Source organism: Ictalurus punctatus, chromosome 5 (assembly GCF_001660625.3).
Source record: "Ictalurus punctatus breed USDA103 chromosome 5, Coco_2.0, whole genome shotgun sequence".
NCBI classification, from domain to species: Eukaryota; Metazoa; Chordata; class Actinopteri; order Siluriformes; family Ictaluridae; genus Ictalurus; species Ictalurus punctatus.
In genome coordinates, this window is record NC_030420.2 from 9,911,505 (window position 1) to 9,932,553 (window position 21,049).

The 21,049-nt window shown below is 38.2% G+C and overlaps 1 protein-coding gene across 3 annotated transcripts in view; it reads left to right on the forward strand.

The window, feature by feature from the left end:
• The first annotated feature begins 346 nt into the window (after positions 1-346).
• The window catches only part of cacna2d3a (calcium channel, voltage-dependent, alpha 2/delta subunit 3a), a 409,741-nt gene continuing 389,038 nt past the window's right edge, over positions 347-21,049 (forward strand). The window contains exons 1-2 of one of the 3 annotated variants that reach the window (XM_053680196.1): positions 347-1,108; positions 1,741-1,822. In XM_053680196.1, the coding sequence (XP_053536171.1) occupies positions 996-1,108; positions 1,741-1,822 (195 nt within the window). In that variant the 5' untranslated portion in view covers positions 347-995. The remainder of the gene's footprint in view (positions 1,109-1,740; positions 1,823-21,049) is intronic. The other 2 variants (XR_008396432.1, XM_017468484.3) reach the window with 2 other exon arrangements.

The following is a 21,049-nucleotide window of genomic DNA, read 5'->3' on the forward strand; positions in this document are numbered from 1 at the left end:
GGCTATATATGAACGTACCGATGCAAAATATAAAGATTATACAGTACTACTACCAACTGCTACTTGGCTCCCAAAAGGGAAAGTACACAAGCTAATGTTAGAATAAATTCATTTTAAAGCCGTAGTACAAAATGAAAGAGTACAGTAACAGCGCGCGCGCCGACGTTTTGAACGCGAGAAGCACAACGGGTTTTGGGAAACCGTGCAAGAAGACGTAGTTAAGCCTTTTAGATTTCGTTTTTAACGGTCTCTTTGTTCGCTCATTCGTTGTCCTTTGTACATCCGCGTCTCACTGTGAGTCGTCAAGACGTTAACGTAGCCTGTATGTTTTTTTTTTTTTTTTTGCCTCATTTTCCCCAGTGTGTGTCATGTCATTATGAGAACTGAGACGTTACGCTGCAGCGAGTTTCCCGTTTCTGACAACGGCTCGGCTGCGTCATAAGTCGAAAAAAATTAATAGCGGAGTCGTTTGAATCATTCTTAGAGAGAGAGAGAGAGAGAGTAAACAAAAGAATAAACTAACAAAGAGACGAGCTCCGCCATTCTTTTTCTTCTGTGGATCTCCCCCCTCTACTCTTTCCCCAGTTGGTTTGGCTCTCGCGCGCTCTTTGGCGCTGCCTGAGAGAGGTCACGGCTTGCGCGCGCTTTCCTCACTATCGGACTTCCAGCTGTGCCCATGAGGAGAAGAATAAGATTCAAGCTACTATGAGCCATAGTTTAGGTATTACCCATCTCAGAGCAAAAAATATAAGCGTTTTTTTAATTGCCGCAAGTGCACGGTTGTTTTTCTTTTATACCAAGTAACGGACTGTGATGTTCTGCGCTTGTGGCTGGATATAAAGAGGTCTACTGTCTTTTGGGGCGTTTAATTTAGGGGTGCTATTTTTAACTTTATTTCTCACACCACTGTTTGAGGCTGTGATTAACACTGCACAAGAGAGGGCGAGAATTAAAAATACACCCGTACGTCGAGTTTTTTCCTAAAGACGAAAGGCATGAAGGTGCTTTCATCACACTTGTGTGGTGTGTGTTTCGTCTTCATGTGGATTATAAGGAGCACGTCGGTCCTCGACGTGTCTGGGACGCATCAGGGAATCCCTCCTGCAGTGTAAGTTACAACTTCCCTCTCTCTCTTTATTATTTTAAGCACAGTCAGTATTTGGTAGGGTTTGCAAGATTGCAAGTTTGTACTCCACGAAGAGCCAAACGCAGAGAGATCACCAAATTGGAGACCTAAATACATCATAAATATATGTTGAAACTAGCATTTAAGCATCATAAGAGAAGTTTACAAGTATGATACAGAACGAATACGGGTCTTCATCTTGAATGTTCGCTTTATCCTGTTCAGGTTGGCAGGAGTGTTCAGGGTGGGAGAATTCATACCGGATTGGAAGCGAGTCTAGTGCAGGGCACCCTGCACACACACATTCACACCTAGGGGCTATTTAGCATAGCCAATAACCCACTTGCATATTGTTCAGAAGCTGGAGGAAACCCACTCGAACACAGGGAGAACATGCGAAATACATACAGTAATCTTAGCTCAGGATCGAAAAGTGGCAACACTATCCACTTTGCTGCCATGACAACCAGAATTATTAATTCTATTTTACGATTAAGCGCAACAGTTAATGCATCGGTAAATACCCCAAATCCATCATAAATATGAGCGTTTACTTATTTGCATTTCAGCCAGTTAATGATCCTCCCCCTGCCTGTCTTTATCCTACGCTGTAGTGTGAAGCTCTGGGCTTCAGCATTTGGAGGAGAGATGAAGTCTATAGCAGCCAAGTACTCTGGATCACAGCTCCTACAGAAGGTACACGCACAACTTATTCACAATACATATCAATTGGGAGAACATGACCACAAAAAAGAATGAGTAATCAAATCAAATAATTCACCGTATTTTTGCTGTCTGCAAAGTGGGTATCTAAAGGAGAACAATAAAATGGAAACAGAATTAAATGCAAATTAAAAAGTTAAGCTGTGACCCTGCAATTTTCTTTGATTGATGGAACTACTTACCGTTACAGCTCACCCATTCTTTTTATACTTGGTAAGACATGTTGCTCTGAATACTCACATTTGTGCTGAAATTTTTAGCAAACATGAAATTCAAACAAGGGCCACTGGGTTAATTGTGCAGAGAAAAGGAAGTAGAGCTTTTTCTCTCGGGAAGTACATATTTACTCATCAAAGCAACCAAAATAACACATACTTAATGTGCTTTCTCTAGCTCCCTTTTTTAATACTTACACTGGCAGTCAAAATTTTTTGAACACCCTCTGTTAACATTTGGTTAAACTTCACTGCCTAATATATACTGTAAGACAAATATAGGTTTACAGTATTTTACAATCATACAGTAACTGCTTGATCAAAAAACTGCACTTGTACCTCTCTAGTGGGGCTACAGAAAAGCGTTTGCACTATCATCCAGAGGCAGTTAAAATCTTGATGATGCCTCAGCCATCTGTGGCAGGGAGTCCAAGAGAGCCTTGGAAGGAATGGCACAAATTTCTCTCCCCATCAATCACAGCAACAATAACCAATCATACATGCAGTAGAGGGTGGATAGTGCTTACCTTTGAGTGTGTTTCACTGACCTGTGACCTATTAGGGGTAGCTGTGGCTCAGGTGGTAGGTTGTTTACTAATCACAAGGTTGGCGGTTCAATGGCCTCCACATTCTGAAGTGTCCTTGGGCAAAACACTGAACCCCAAGTTGCTCCCAGTGGCAGGCTAGCGTGTGTGTGTGTGAATGAGAAACAATGTAAAGCACTTTGTAGAACTGCTAAGGTTAAAAGGAGCTATATAAGTACAGACAACTTAGCATGAGCAGCAGTGCCGATAGATGCAGTTTGTTAGTTTCGTGTGTCTCTGAGGTAGCACAAGTTAGCCTTGACCCTCCCCCAGTTGGTAGCTATCATATGGTAAAAAGTTCACTTGCTTGTCATAAAATACTTTACATTAGTATTTGAATGAATAAGTCCTTATTTACAAAGATTTAGGTATTTGATGGAACACTTATTTAATTGCCAGTAGTGAGTAAATAGAATAAAAAACAAAAAAATATTTGTTCAAAACCATCATTGGCATTATGAGCGTACTAAGCTTACTTAAATAAATTTAAATCACTTTCTACCAGGACACATGCTCACACTAGTGATGCATGTTGGCCGAAACAGAAAAAAGGCCGAAAATATAGGCCGAGATGCCCTGCCCCTCAGTGCTCGGCGCTTATCGTTGCATTGCAAGATATACATTTACAGAACATTACTTTGATGCCGAGAAAAAGCAGCGTGCATGGGAAATGATACAGGCAGGGCTGGAGGTGATGAATACATCTGCTGAAGGACGTGCAGCACAGGGCAAAGTGTGCCAGAGAAATGGGTGCACACAAGTGATGAAGTGCAAACTACCTCACTTTCTGACATGTTTGACGAGGTTCTTCAGGAAAGCGCCCCGATCCACAACAGTGCCACAACAAGCACAGCTACGGTTTCCATTGCTTGCGCGGATTGCACGCAGGTATTTATCTGCCCCAAGCACTAGCTCTGCTGCCAGAAAGTTGAGCAACATTTGGTCTTGAAGAGAAACCTGCCACTTTTTCTTAAATAGAAAGCAGTCCAATTTGCTATCGTGTATAGCAATTACATTAAAATTTGTGTAACCCTGCAAAGCATTGTTCTTGACTTGAGGCTACATCTGTTGTTTACAGTTTGTGGTTAGTTTTTTCTATTGCTGCTGTTTTGCACAATAATCTTTAATTAATGTGGAAATACGTTTACATAAACAGAATAGAGGCCTACTTGACTGCTATTTTGAATATCATAATAGTTTTCTATAACTTTACATTATTTTGATAATTGGATAAAAAAAATCTATTAAATTTGATTGTTACAGAACTGAATGAAGAATAATATAATTATATAATAATATTTAATAATAATATAATTTTATTGGTTTGTAGTTTTTCAATTCAGATTAATTAAATACATTAAATGAATTAAAACATCTCATTAATACAGTTATACAAAAAAAAAACTATTTTAAAATGGGTTTAAAAAAAAAATTCATTTTCGGTTTTTGGCCAAGTGCATCCTGAGGTTTCGGTTTCAGCTCAGAATTTTCCTTTTGGTGCAACACTAGCTCACACACACACACACACACACACACACACACACACACACACACACACACACAAAAAAAAAAAAACAAAAAAAACAACAGAACCACAAAACAGCAATCTGTCTTTTCTTTACCAGTTCTGTTTTACTTGTGCACTTTTCCAACTTCAGACTGTCTTGGAAAGGTGAAAGTCAATAAAAATCTGCTTGGATGCACTTTGTAGAATTGTGACTCGGAAGAAGGTAGTGAATTGCTGTGAGCAAAGCATTATCAAGTCCAAGTGTATGTGATGGGAACTTATGAATGATGTGAATGACTCTTGCTTGTGCTCTGTGCTACATTTCTGAGTCTGTCAGCCTTCACAAGTTATTAGTATGTAGTATTAGTGTGAGTGACAGCAAATCACTACTTTCCTGCTGGAGTCTGCTGTATTTCTGCATACGTGAATGTACAGAAATTTGTGTGGGTTTTTGGACTAATGAAATAAGAACAATGTTGGATTACTTTGCAATTGTTAACAAACAAGTGATAGATGGTGGAGAGAGATTAACTAGCAAGAACAGAGAAAGATTTGTGTGTGTATAGGATAAGGGATACAAACAGGATTGAATTGTGATAAATGAGATAATAGCAGGACTGAATTGTGATAAACAGGATTAAAATCTTGACCGAATAGATGAGGGTTAAAAAGAAGACTGAATAGTTATAATGAAGTATTTTTCATTGATTAAGTTCATAACCTTTATTTATGCTGATTGTCAACAAGAATGCTTTGTACTTTTTTGCTCTTTGCCAAAGTGTTTTTATTGTTTGTATAATTCTGAATGAAATGTGAATTTACTATCACTGTTTTAATTCTTGAAATCAATTGAAAGTTAATATTGACTATAAGCTGTTAGGTGTAATATTGCACTCCTGGCACCAGAAAAAATATCTGTTTTATCTACTTCTGTCTTTTTGCATGCTACGTTTGAAGTCTGAAGTCTCCTGTGTCTTTGCACACTGTTAAGCTGGTAGAGCTAGTGTGCATATCATCGATTGCATTGTAAAGCACATGCCAGATTCACACATTGCCAACTTTTGACAAAATAACCAAACAATATTTTTTAGAAATGTGGGAAATAAATAAGGACAGTAATAAATAATTTATTTACAATAATAAATAAAGTAATGTGTATTTTTTTTTTAGACTTAAATGAATGAAGCCATTTTCACCGGATATTCTGTCGAATCTATGACAGAAATGTCCTCAATATACTTAAACATAAAACATGGTAAGGTCCAGATCATGGCTGTGAAAAAAACCCCCAATATTTTTCTTTCTGTCTGTTGTGAATAAAAACTGACATGTAATGTCAAGTGTAAGGAGTGTGTTTGCACACAATGCTGAACATGATTTTAAAAACCGGATGTTTCTAACGATCTAATGATAATGTATGTTTTAGTTGAGTGATAAATGGTGCCTGAAAAAGACAGAGCAGAATCCCTGCAAATTGCATTTATCAATTTCTAAGTGTTAGATATACAAATTAATATATACACCAACTCCATGTTTATAGCCAATTTGCACGGTCGATGACTATCATAAATGGCTAAATAAATAAATAAATAAACAAATAAATAAATAAAAATAACAAATTATGTTTGTGATTTTACATTGATGGTTTGATTGCACTTTCATACCTAAAGTCTGTGTGTCTAATCTCTATTTCTGCACGTATTTGCCTTCCCTCTGTTAGTGCAAAATTCTACATCAGCAAGCTGAAATTGCTGCCTTCATGCTTTCCTTTTATGCCCTCTTTCTTTCCCCTTCTTGAATCCCTCATTCCTAGTTCATGGGGCACAGGTGCAGATTCACACTTGTGTATGTGTCCTCCATCTTACCCTGCTAGAATTTATTTTGTCATGCAAAAAAGAGGAAGAATTTGTTTGAGACTAATGGAGGTATGTGTTTTACTATGTAGGAAAATTTATTTGACCAAAATCCACCAAAAATACATGTTGTTATGTTGCTAATAAATATCAGGATAATTTGTACATTCACATAGAAATAACTTTTTTTGCATGTTAATATCACAAACATTTTAATGAGATTTGTTTAATATAGAGGCATATGGCTACACTGTATAGAAGCAACATGGATTATGACGTGAAATGTGGTAGACTTCCAGGTTATCAGCCATGAATGATGCTAGATTCTGAAAAGGGAGCTGGAAATAATCAATTTTTTCAAACATTCAAGGTTATATTGACCACTTGTATAATATTTCCCATATGTATTCATTGTTAATGTAGAAATTCCGGTCTCAAATGCTAATGCAATTACAGGCAAATAAAAGGAGATGCTACAACCACAGAGTAGTGTAATTTTGCCACACAATGAGATAGAAATTAACACCTAAAATGTTTCTTCACACAGAGTTTGTTCTACCATATTTACCCTGGACTTAACTGCACAACAGTGGGGGTCACTGAAGTGCATAGACAGAATACTTAAATATAGTATAAAGAAAGCACTATGAAATGATTGAGTATGAATTTAGCACTAGAGCTTAAACAGTGTTTGAATAAAATCACATTTGCTAGCAGTCAGAAAGCTGTCCAACAGTGAAGTGGATATTAGCATGTTTAAGTGTCTTTGAATTAGCGATTAGTTGAAACTCCCAGACTTTGCATTTCACATTGCATGCAAATGGATTGCTGTCATCTCTTTTCAGCTCAGCTACACAATGCAGTCTGAAGCAGATTTCTGTGGCTGTGATTTGTCTTTTTATGTTTCAGGTCTGATAATATTAACTTACAGTATGTTGAGGTAGACTGGCTAGTTGTGTACATTTTTAGTATAGTGATATAGACTTTTCTTTGATGTTCAGTTTTATTGCTCTCAAACTACATTAGGAGTGCACTTGGTTCACTCAAATGAATTACACGCTATATTTTATTCAATATGATCAGATTTTGATCTTTGGGTCTTACTGTAAATTACATTTATTTTTATTTACGTAATACTTTGTAGCAAAGGTTAACAACAGGTAAATGCTATTAGAAGTTAAAGGGGGTAGACCTGATGGGTTCACTCTCTGCTTACCATAAATAAAAACTGATCTTTTAAATATCTACATGAATTTCAGAGTTTCTTAATGTTTGGTATTTCCCCTTTTTGCCATAATGCCAGTGTGCACGCAAACTGGCATGGACCCCACACGTTTGGGCTTGGACCCCACATGTTTAGATCAAGTTCATCAGAGTTTGAACACATGGTTCGCTAGAAGAGATTAGGCTTGAGTAAAATCTGACCTTTTGTACAAAGCAGTTACCATGGTCAATATCACAAATTTGCTTACATTCAAATAGGGACCTACAAATAGTGCAGAATCTTGAATATTAAATATTAACTTTAAATATTAAATATATTAAACATTTGCTTTCTTTGCTTTAAATATTTCAAAATTCTGAAACCTTTTTCAATGTAGTCTCAGATCTTTGGACCCCACTGTGCATTTCCTGTATACAGTGAGGGAAAAAAGTATTTGATCCCCTGCTGATTTTGTACGTTTGCCCACTGACAAAGAAATGATCAGTCTATAATTTTAATGGTAGATTTATTTGAACAGTGAGAGACAGAATAACAACAAAAAAATCCAGAAAAACGCATGTCAAAAATTTTATAAATTAATTTGCATTTTAATGAGGGAAAAAAGTATTTGACCCCTCTGCAAAACATGACTTAGTACTTGGTTTAAAAACCCTTGTTGGCAATCACAGAAGTCAGACGTTTCTTGTAGTTGACCAACAGGTTTGCACACATCTCAGGAGGGATTTTGTCCCACTCCTCTTTGCAGATCTTCTCCAAGTCATTAAGGTTTCTGTGCTGGGAAACTAATGTTTGAAAATCGAAAAATATTGTATTGACTCGATAATGTAACAAAGCAAAACTAGGGTGCTACAGTACTATACACTGCAATACATACATACATACATACACACACACACACACACATATATATATATATATATATATATATATATATATATATATATATATATATATATTAGGGCTGAAATGCTAATCAAATTATTTTATTTGATCAATTTTAGCAAATTATTTTGATCAATATTTAGATCACAATTATTTATCATGATTATTCATTGATTTTAGGGACAACATATTTTTATTGCACTTAAATTTATTTTAATCACAATTAAATAAATAGACCACTGCTTTCACCTCCATGTTGTGTTACATTCCTGCTAGCGTACAAATCTTTGCATCAAATTAGACTGATCCTTAACGTGCATCATCTCATAGAAGCAAAATATAAATAAAATTGTACCCAAATATATCAACCAAATGTAAATATGCAATCCAATATAACAATATGCAACCAAATAAAAAACAATTCAGGGGTATGCAGAAAAGGCAATAACAGTGTTTACAGGAGGAGAGACGCAGCCAAATCACCCAATAGAGTAGAGCATGTCATTTTGTAACGGAACCCGGAAGTTAGCATCACACTGGTTCCCTCGACAAAACCCAATAGGATTTTCCCATAGGCTTTAGGATTATTGCAAAAAATAAGCTCTGTGATCAACAAAAGTTTACAATACTAACACGTTTTGTCCATCAAGATAATTTTCACAAATGAACATGACATATGAAGTTTGAAGCCTAAATACAATCTCCAGAAATAAAAAGCTAACTGTATGCTATAAACGAACTACACCACAGTCGCTTAACTTCAATGTCACCATCACCAAGCTTCCGACAACTTTTCCAAACTTGATTTAAGAACATTTTCCATAATACGGATTTACTCTGTGGATGACCCTTCACCCACGTTTTTTTTGGGGGGGAATTGTGCACAGCATACCTGAACCAGTTTATCTGCCAAGTTGCTTCCTGTTCGGTGTGATGACGTTTAATGTTCCCAACAACGTGTGCAGTCCCATTTAGAAACATGTTATGACTTCCCTCGTGCAAGCGCTGGAGCACAAAGTGACAGCTGGCAGCGCGAGCGCTAAACTGCTAATTCTTTTCCGGGTTTTGGCATTACAAAATGACGTCATCCCTGCACCACTAGAGAGAAATAGTTTGTATATATTGTAACATTATTTTTGACAGGTCTAGGTCAAAGGTCAAAAAGATACATATTCTTACTCTCTATATCTAGGTCAAAGGTCATGATCATAAAATATATTTATAGTTATGTTAAATTGGGATCACATACATTCCTGACACAAACGTTACCATGCATGGTACGGCCATATGTATTCCACCCACACACGTTGCACACATGTTCTTTCTAACACTCTGCGGTAGGTCATAAAAATATATATAGTTATGTTAAATCTGGATCACATGCATTCCTGACACAAACGTTATCATACATGGTACGGCCATATGTATTCCAGACACCCACACACGTTTGCACACATGTTCTTTCTAACACTCTGAGGTAGGTCATAAAAATATATATAGTTATGTTAAATCTGGATCACATCCATTCCTGACACAAATGTTACCATACATGGTATGGCCATGTGTATTACACATCCAAACAAAAATATGACACACACACACACACACACACACACACATGCGCATACACAAACACACACGTGCACGTACAGACAAACGCATGCATACAAACCTGTTTATAAAAGTTGAGCATCCCTCTAGGTTTTATAATACTCTGTACTTAGAACATGGTGTGCAAGCTTACAACATGGCTGATGTCTGTCCTAACGCGCCGAAAAAAGCTCACCCTTTTTTGGGAAGAATAGAAAAAATGTTAGAACATGAAAAGATTCAATATTGGGTAATGTCAAACGGATGTACAGCGGGGTTTTTTTTCGATGCAGAAAAAGGAACCGTTTTACTTTTCAAGTTCTCGGTCCCGGGACACATCCACTGGAGCCGTGCTACAGAGAACGTAACTTTTAACAAAGGTGACTGGAAAAAGTTCAGAAAATGGTGCAAGGATTTTGACTACATTGTTAGAATGGACTTCTTTTCCCCGAATGCGTACAGACGTAAATGGAACAGTACATCTCTTCAATGCAAATACTGTATCAGAGCAACAAATTTCTCCAAGAACCAGGTTTCACTGCACTGTGCTGCTGTATTAACCGGTGACAATGCCCCTGATAACAATGAGAATTGTGAAGTGAGGTATGACCGAACCAGCTGGCACGATCTGCAACGCTACTTCCATCAAATCGATGAATTATTCAAAAAAACTGGAAGAGACAAAGAAATGATGCAAATAAAAGTAAGAAGATGTCTTCTTCTGAGATCGTCAATATACTTTATCAGAAACTCCACCTTCCCCAAGAATCCTCCCACACGCTATATCAATGAGTCTGAATACATATCGAGTCAAAGTATTCTGAGCATCAACCAGCAATATGGCTTGTGAATTCAACCCCGTTTTCTACAACTCTGATGCTACCCGGTATGATGATGATGATGTGACCAGTTCGGGTTTTGAAGACGGCGAAAACCTAGGAAAAAGAAATTTGACCTATCTGACAACGAACGATGAAGCCGACGGGTGTATAACCAACACTGTGCTGTTGGCATCATACGTGCTGTTATGGGAGAACTATTGGACAGAGTTATCCAACAAGATCTGAAGGACAAAGACATTGTAGATTACTGGACCTTTCACTCATCTCTGGAACCCGCTGAACCGTCGCATACGTGGGAAACTTCAAAACAAGCCACGTCTATTCTGACTGCGAGAAAAGCCTGAAGCCAATTAAAACAAAATGCTGAAGACATTCGTAAATAGCGTGTGTCCTTAACACATCGGTGTGTATCAAGTTTTTATATGTATTGCTGAAACATTTGAATGTAAAACTAAACATGTATCTAAACCTGCATGTGATATAAATTGTTTAGAATCGAAAATGTTACTTTGATTGAATATGTAATACCTAGCTCACGTGTTCTGAGATAAATGCTTAATCTACACTGGTGTTTGATCATTCTTGTCTTGACACTCGAAATGACTGAACGATTGTTGAAGAATATATATTATACACCGTCAGAACCTGGATCGTATGGTGGTGTTGAGCTTGCAAAGAGCTATTGTTGAGAAAATAGGTAAAAGAGCTAATGATACTGAAATAAAAAACTGGTTAGCAGAGCAGGATGCATACAGTCTACATAAACCAGTATCTACAAAGTTTAAAAGAAACAAGGTTTTTGTGAAGAACATCGATGAACAATGGCAAGCTGATTTAGCCGATATGAGCAACTGCTCAGAGAGTAACGACAACGCGAAATTTATGATCACGCATATAAATATTTTATCCAAATATGCCTGGGTACGTGTGTTACGAAACAAGACCGGACTCGAGGTAACTAAAGCTTTTGATTCCATTCTAAAGGAAGGTAGAATCCCCAAAAAACTACAAACTGATCAAGGGAAGGAGTTTAACAAAAATTTTCAAACATTAATGAAAAAACATGACATTATTCACTTTGCTACGGGTACGGGGCAAAAAGCATCGGTGTGTGAAAGGTTCAACAGAACGCTAAAGACCAGGATGTGGAGATATTTTACCGCTTTTAACACGAGAAAATACATCAACATAGTTCAGGATTTGATTAAATCGTACAATCACAATTACCATTCCAGCATCAAAATGAAACCCGCCGAGGTCAACGAAGCCAATTCCTTCAGAGTATTTAAAACTAAAAAAAAAATTTTTACGGACTGTTATCACCTAAATTAAAGAAACTAAATTTCAAGTTTAAAGTTGGTGATATCGTTAGAATTTCTCGTTTAAAAAGACAGTTTGAGAAAGGATACGAGCAAAACTTTACGGATGAATATTTTACAATCTCCGAACGGATACCGAGAGATTCCCCAGTATATAAATTACACGACTATGATGGTGAAAAAATTGAGGGAACATTTTATGAACCCGAGTTACAAAAGATCATTATCGGTAAGGACAAAATGCTTAAAATTGAGAAAATCTTGTCTGAAAAGACCTGAAACCGGAAAAAAGTCTGGGTGGGTTGGCCCAATAAATTTAATTCCTGGGTTCCGGTCGAAGACGTAGTTAACATAACTATATTCATTAAACCATGGAAGAGTATGGATTCTTTGTGTCCCTTCCAAGCAACGCGTCTTTGGATATTTACCCTAATAATAAGATAGCGCACTACACTACTAAATTCGCCAAACCAATCGATTTGAACGGAATATGGGAAGTCTCGCTCGCAGAGGTTCAATATATCCAGAGTTGGTACTCGTTAACAGAGGAAGACAGTATGTGTCATATTATTCAGAGGGATGGAAAGAGAACACAAAACAGTAACTTTAATATCACTCCAGGATATTATAAAAATATCGATGAAGTGGTTAGTGAAATCAACAACAACATAAAGAAATTGGAACTCGGAATAGAGCTATTCTATAACCCTATAAAAAATAAAATACCCATCGTATCCCAAAAACATTTTTGCGTTCAAAGCTAATGGAAAATTAGCATATATGCTCGGTATGAACCCCGGTGTTCCTATAATGGCCCGAGAACCAGACGCGCCTAATCCCTCTGATATTCACGCAGGCTTATATACAGACGTTATCGAGTATCAACGAGTTGGTGACAGTTTTGCCCCGTTACTGAGATGCGTACATATAACGGGTGAAAACAACAAAGTCGTCACAATTACTTATGATAAGCTGCATTACGTACCTCTCACCAAGAACCACATTACCGATATAGTAATCGAAGTCAAAACGGATCAAAACAAGCCTATACCTTTTAGTTACGGGAAATTTATTGCTAAACTACACTTTAGACCCGCTAAACATTCGTTCCGTATGTAAAATGATGGATAGGGGCTACGTTCATCCGCAGACCTACGTAGATTATTATGTCCACCAGGCTGGAAATGGTCTTCCTGGGTTTCAAGGCTCCCCCGCCATGTATGGGTCGGGGCTAGGAGGACTGTTCAAGGGTCTTTTTAGAATGGCGGTTCCATTCCTCAAAAGGGGTTTTGCTATTGCAAAATCTCATTTAAAAACAGCTGCTAAAGGGTTCGTAAGCGACGTATTCAGCAACATTATGAGCAAGACACAAGCTCAAGACGGATCGGGGCTTGCGTTGATTGCGCGTAAAAAATCTAAAAGGCTCCCAGGGCGTCGACACGTGGTTCCTAATAAAAGACGTAAGGTTACTAAAATCAAGACCAGTATGAAAAAGACCGAGCAGAGAGGCAACAGGCATCCTTCCATCTCTCACAAGAGAAATCAGCTGAACATTTTCTAACATCATGGCTTTCTTACACAGTCTATCCTCAGAGTGTACCAAGACAGAATTGGATATTTTTACATTACCTTATACCCAAACGAGTATCGAAAAGTACACTTATGTCGAAATACCTCCACTTTCCGCTCTTACGGACAACGGACCCCTGGAGTTCTACGTGGCTGGAAACGGGGAGGATTACCTCGACTTGAACATCACTTTTTTACATCTGACCTGTAAAATCGTGAACCCCGACGGTTCCAATATAGCTAACGATGCAAAGGTTGGGGTCGTTAACTACCCCGTAGCCTCACTTTTTTTTACAACTGGATGTCATGCTTGGGGATCGTCTTATTTGTCAATCTAGCAGTACATACCCAACCTTTGAAAGTCTTCTCAACTATGGAAAAGATACACTGGAAACACAATTTTGCACCGGGCTATTCTACAAAGACACAGCGGGGCATATGGACGCCACAGACCCAGACGGACGAAACGAAGGTCTCAAAAAAAAGGGCCAGTTTCAGTGCTGAAAGCAACACCTTCGTCCCGATTGGACACATTCACTCGGATATATTTTTTCAGGATAAACTTTTACTGAACGGTATCGATTTGAGGATTAAAATGGTTCGCAGCAAAGCTGAATTCTGTTTGATGAAGGAAGGAAATGCAAATCTGAAAATTCTCAACGCTTCTCTTTTTGTGAAGAAAGTAACCGTTTCACCGTCTGTAAAAATCGGTCATGGACAAGCACTTTTCAGCGCCACAGCCAAGTATGCGATCGAAAGAGTCTGTTTGAAGACCTTCAGTCTAGCTGCAGGGAGCCGCATTTGTTCACAAGAGAACCTTTTCCTCGGCCCTTTACCTAAAACCATTATCTTTGGGATGGTAGACAACGATGCCTTCAGCGGGTCGTACAATAAAAGCCCTTTTAATTTTAAACATTACGATGCAGAGTTTATCGCGCTGTACATAGATGGTACGCAATATCCTGCAAAACCGTTTCAGCCTGTTTTTCAGTCCGGTAACATGGTCCGTGAATTCCATTCTTTAATTTTAGCATCAGGAAAGCAGCTGAAAGATCAGGCTTTGTCGATAAACAGAGAAGAGTACCTGAACGGATATACTTCATTCGCATTTAACCTGAATCCTGATGACGATTGTGGGCAACATTTGTCATTAAGAAAATCGGGCAATATGCGATTGGAACTCAGATTTCGTCAACCACTTCCGAGCATGGTGAATCTAATCGTGTACGCCAGTTTTGACAGCATTCTAGAAATAAACAATCGAAGAAACGTGCTCATCGATTACCAGTAACTCATGGATACCAGAGAACTAACGGAGGTTATGGGAAGTTGTCCTGAAATAGATAAAATGTTTCATGGCGTGATGGCCAGTGACGAGCTACCTACAAGTACTCTGAGAAAGTTTCCAGCTTTATTCATCATAAACACTCATCCGAGACACATGCCGGGTGAGCACTGGCTAGCGTTGTGCCTTAATGACGAAAACACAGGAGAATTTTTTGACTCGTACGGAAACAAACCCAGACTACAAACTCTTTCCTCCATCGATTAATTATTTTTTGACAAAGAACTGTTGCAAAATAAAATATAACCCTGTACAAGTTCAAAACTTTACGTCGGTTTGCTGCGGGCAACACTGTGTGTTTTTTCTGTGTCACAAAGCTAAGGTTATTCGTTTAACCGTATTATGTCTATGTATAGCAAAGATTTAAGTAGAAATGATAACACTGTTGTGTCTTTTGTTAAAAAATGTACCCTAGAGTAAATAAAAAGCATTCAATTACATGTGTACAATGTGTTAACTCTCTAGATATGTTTCATTTGCATGTGTAGTGGAATGTTAAATGACGATGCTTCACAAGAAAAATGTTAAACAAAAGTTATTTTATTGAAATAATGGGTAACATAACATAACATTCTTTGTCCCTCCTCATTTCAAAAACCAAACCAGTCAGAACGGTTAAAAACGGGGGATTTGAAAACTGGTTCGGAATCATAGGGAAACAAGGTGCGAGATATCTTTAGATCTTTTTATGTCAGATATTTTGCGTCGAACACCGCCATTAGGTATTGCTGAAAAGGGTATATTTAGGTTGGCTACTGTCTGTAAGAACTCTTTCTAACCTAAAGGCCTCCGTTCGTCGGATACCCGATGAGGGGCCGTGAGATTTTTAAGCAAATCCACCATGTGAGATGTGAAATCCACCTTTAAAAATAAATTCACCACTATCATTCCACGCAGCACCGGCTTTTAAAAGTTTTTCCATAACGTACGAAGCGTTTCTTTTGTTTCTAGCAGAAATGTTAGCGAGGACCTCTTGCACGATCTCGTCTTTGGGTGGTTCGGTCACCACTGCTTCCGTTTTGCTTTCCGATATTTTAGGTAGAGACAGGGTCAATTGAGCGGTTTCCTGCTCTCCTACTTTAACCAAGATTAAAAAATTTTGCAGCACAGACGCGTAGAGTTTCGCCTTATCGTATTCGTTCAGATCAGTCCTTGATAAAATACCTCGTATTGCATCGTCCAAGTTGTTTTCAACAGTCTTTCTTATGATTTCCTTCTCTGCGGCGATGTTTCTAAGTTTAGCGATCTGATGTTGAGGGACTAAATACATTTTCTCTGCAGTCTCCATGTTAATTGTTGCGGGATGCGATTAAGCTGCTTATAAAAGGAATGGCTACACTGAGCAAAGGCAGACGAAATCCTAACAACTTTCCTTTTTCTTTCTACGGATGCTCTTTTATCAGCAAATAGTTTGATCCATTTTTTTTGTTTTTTTAAAACCCGATACTGTTTTGTCGTCAGTGTATGTTTCCCCTGAGCATGTTTCAAGCTAGTTCACATATGCTCAGGATGAGATCTGTGGGCGCATCACGTAATATATCCTTTCTCCCTCGGGATGAAGACCTGTGTAATGAATTCAGCAACGGGAGGGTTTTTTTCAATCGCTCAGACATTTGTTGTCGATACTTTAAAGTTTTTTTTTCTTCTTCGGAACATACACAACCAGTTTCTCCCCCGGAAACAACCCTGACCAGAGACGAAGTTCTTCTGGTGTTTGTGCTTTCAGGTCAACAAATAAATACCTGTAAGGTCTAGAGACGGCATCGAGAAAGCATTCTAAAAAATACTTGTTGTTACCCGGATAAATTTGATGAGCCAGTATGCTGATCTGTAATTTATCTCTAGGGTTTTTAAAAAGAACCATGTAGTTGGTGTTCAGATTGATTGTTCTACTGGTCTTACCTTGAAAAAACAAGTTTTGAACGAGGTAGATGACTCTCAGATTTCTGTGGTGTGTGTATTTTGTAAAAGCCTTTTCTACTTCGTCGTTTTTACTGGCGGATTCCATCAAGTCATCGATTACCAACAAGTTTTTTTTATTTGGACGAAATAGTTCATCATCACACAAAGAATCAGGGATTCCTTGAAGAAAATTTATATTTATTCTGGTCAATAATTCATCGTACAGAGGTTGCCAACACGTATAACACCAGACAATGTTTTCCGGAACAACCGACATTGCCTCTTTACAGTTTTCCAACAACATTTTGATAAAATAAGATTTTCCACTATTACTCGGTCCACATACGATACATGAAAAGGGAAGTTGCATTCTAGCGTCAAAAGCAGTCACGTTCATATTTTCCTTTACAAAACACATCAACAGAAACTATATACACATATATACAAGAATAGTCTTAATATCCGTAAGGGATAGTTATAAAATCAGATAATAAAACACGCTTATCATACACAACCCTGAACCTTTTCAACTGTGATTTGTTTCTCAAATGAAACCCCTTTTTATCTCTCACGATTTGGTTAGGCGATCCGGATTTTTCACTCGCTCGTCCACCAGTTCTGTTAGTGATTTCAAATTGACAATTTCAGAATTGATACAATTTAAAGTAATGCCTTTAGCTTTCATGGTTGTTTTTCCTTTTACGGTTTTGTAACCGTAGGTTTTAGGACCTGCACTTACGAATTCTACGATTTGATCGCCATCATCTAGTTCGCTGGTAAGCCCACCCAAGTAATCGCTTAAGGGCGGCATCCAGTCACCTTCCTTACTTTTAAAAATGACACTATCGGTGTCTGTGTACAAACCACGCTGATCCATTCGATCCATCAAATTGTACAGCTCAAGTCTAGCGTACGCTGTAGTGAAATTGCCGATGAATACATTAGCGTTTAGCGGTTTAATCAATCTCTCATCTGCGTAACGCCCCTATACCATCGCCACCCTCTAATTCAAAAAAGACAACTGACTCACGTTATAAATATCGGAGAACATGAACTGTAAAAACTCGGCAGGATCTCGAATTAAGGTCGTGTTTGATCTGTCTGGTCTTTGACACATCTTACCCCTCAACGAATTTAGTGCGAGTTTAGCCACTGATCTTTTGGCAGGATTAACGGTGATAAATTTCGGATCCAACGTAATCCCTTCGTTCTCCTTATATTTGCGAATGTACTCACGTTTAGATGATTCATCAACGACCCAGGACGGATAACCTGAACTTTCCTGTTTGGTCTTGAGGAACATTTTAATATATCTCGTAAAAAGCTTATCAGACCTTTTTGGAAAGTGCCACACTTCAAACACTTTTAGAATTTTGTAACCTTTTTCGACGGCTTTCTCAATTTCGATAGATGCCCATGTTCCGGTAAGAGCTCTCTCCTGAGCCGTATGATCGCATTGTTTTAGCTGATGTTCGGCACACGTTCTACATAGAGGAAAGAGGAGTTTGCTTTTTACACGAAATGGTAGAACAGGTGCCCACAGACCCCTAGGTGGTAATACCTTTGCTCTAATGATACCGAAGTAATATTTCAGAGGTCGAAAGTCACGATAAATGATGATAGAGTGATCGATCGGGTACGTCTTTGTCTTATTTACGAATGGGTAAAGAGAGGTAAAGTCGAAATAATCGATTCTCTCACCGGGTTGAGCTACGTAATGCAAAATTTAACGCGTTTGTTCGACCGCCGTAAAGAGCATCTCACGGGTTTAAACGCTCAGGAAAGTCAAAGTCTTTTAGAAAATTTAGCACGAGATTGTTATTTTTCTTCATTTCATTCCACTCGTGTTCCCACATCAGAGTGACTTGCAAATTGAGAGTGTCTTGCAAATTCTTAATTCTCTCCATCGATTTTTGACGGATATCTCCAAAGGTTACGTTTGATTTGGTAAGAGGATGCGGGGTCATTGAGGGAAAACACTTTTCACAGCCGTGATAAAAACATCCAAGAAACTCAAAAACCTTACGGTTTTCCCCTTCCTCACAGTAACCATCTACGTAATAGGTACCAAACCTGACTTCACCCTTGTTCAACGAGTGGCGAATGGGTAGGTTTTTGCGTTTTTGAAACATATTCGAGCCATTGAATGGAAGGTGTTGAGAAAGATTTCTGAGTGGTGAGGTAATTATCAAGTGGCGGAATAGCTAAAGTGTCTTTACGCAGGAACTTGGTTCTAAAGATTTTCATGCACACAGATGTGATCGTTATGTATTTAAAAGGATCGACCTTTGTACTATCCAGAATTTCTTGTCTGAAAGCTATACAACCCTTTCTCAAAATTTCTACGCCGTTCACACAGTATTCCGCCATCTCTTTCTTGAAATCAAAGACTTTGTCAGAAACCGTTCTGTACCACTTAAAGAATTCTTCTCTATCCTTAGGCATCATGCCATCTACACCGTAAAACTTAGGGTCAGGATATGGCCCTACGTAATCCTGATGTTCTACGGTGTTCCAGAAATGGGGAAAATAGCCTTTCTTACTTTCCGAAAACCCCATGGCTTTTGGGATGCTACTCAATTTCATGGGTAAGAAGGATAGACCATCAATGTAAGACTGACGAAACGCGGTATCGATGAAGCACAAAATTTTACTGCCTTGCGCTATGATTTCGGGTGTGATTCCTTCTTTCACTAAATTAATAGTGAAGGTTAATAAGGTAATGGTTTAACAAAAGGTATGAATCGAACCCTCTAGCGTTATGAGCGATAAACTTGTAACCGTGTTATGTATTACACCGAAACTTTTTAAAGAAGGCCCTGACGCAATCATCCCCTTCATCCACCCACTCCTCTCCCTTAAAATCAATACAGCATATGAAATTAGCTACATGTGTTCCTGTTTCCTGCCTAGTCTCGAAATCGTAAAACACATAATCCGTATTATCGCTTTCTTTCCTAGCCCTCTGTATAAAACATCTATGCTCGATATCCTCATCGAGTTTTTGGCCACAGAGTATGCATTTCGAATGTGCACATACGTGATTCTCACGATTAGAAGGTTTATCCGTATCACACGTTTACATTTACCACAGTAGAATCCCGTTTCACACATAGAATATTCGCCTTTGCGCGATTGAATCTTTGCTTTATGCCTCTCGAAACAGTAATGTGAGCTACACAGTCTCTGACACTCTGGACATTTAGTAACATTCTTAGGGTGTTTGTAACAATCGGGGTCGTGACAAACGTTGCAGCTATAAGCGCATTTATGTTTCCATAAAACGTCAAACCCCGAATGGCAGAAATGACAAACATGACTCGTTCCTAAAAGTCCGGTGATACTTTTAACCCCATAATAGTGGTTGTCATGTAAAAACAAGTAAATTGTTTTTTCGTGGGGAGTCTTGCTAGTTTGAAAGAAAGAGTATCCGGCTTTGCTAGCAGAACAGTGTACGATTACGATTTTACAATTCAAATGTCTCTCAAATCTCGATTCGTCAGTGAAGCTGACCGCGGTGTTTACGGATAATCCTACATCGTGTTGTAATTTTCTAGCGATTTGTTCGGTTTCAAAATAATTTTTTCACGATTCAAAAGTTGGCTAACACACAAGGCGAAGCACATGTTGTCTCTGTTGTGAAAAATGTATAGATGCTGCATTTTCTTCTGCATGGTTTCTGATTTGAATATATGGCCTATTTTCCTTCTAATTCCACCACCCCGAGGTGGTCGGACGATTTGGACGACTATTTCAAGGGTATTATCGGTAAAAATTTCACGTTTACTCTGAATTGCATTTTCGAGCATGGTCAGAAAAGAACGTAAATCGATGACACCATTGTCTAATTGAACGCGTGATGAAACATTGATCGTATCACCTCTAATTTCAACGGTGACTACATCCTTAGCAGAAATTAAATGGTTAGCGATTTCAATCACACTGTTTAAAATCTCTAAAACATAATTATAAAATCTGCAAAGCTGTCAACGTTCGCGATAGAAGACAAATTCACTCTTCTCCTAATCTCAGTGTTGTTGAATCTTTCCCGATTAATTATTCTAATATTAGGATCTAATCCATCACCATCTTGCTCAACTTGGATATTAAGATCTAATCCATAACCCTCTTGCTCTACTTGGATATTGGGCGAGTGCATGTTTTCCATTTGAGTATCTTGGGTATTAGGCGAGTGTATGTTTTCCACTGGACGGTTGTACCCATTATCGTTTTCCAAATTTTGTGCAATATTGTCAGGGTTTTCGATTAAGTTAACGAGACTGTCATTTATCCTCATAAGACTTTGATTAAGTTCGTGTATCATAACATGAGAAGATAACGGTCTAGGTTCCTGAGCGTTTTTTGGA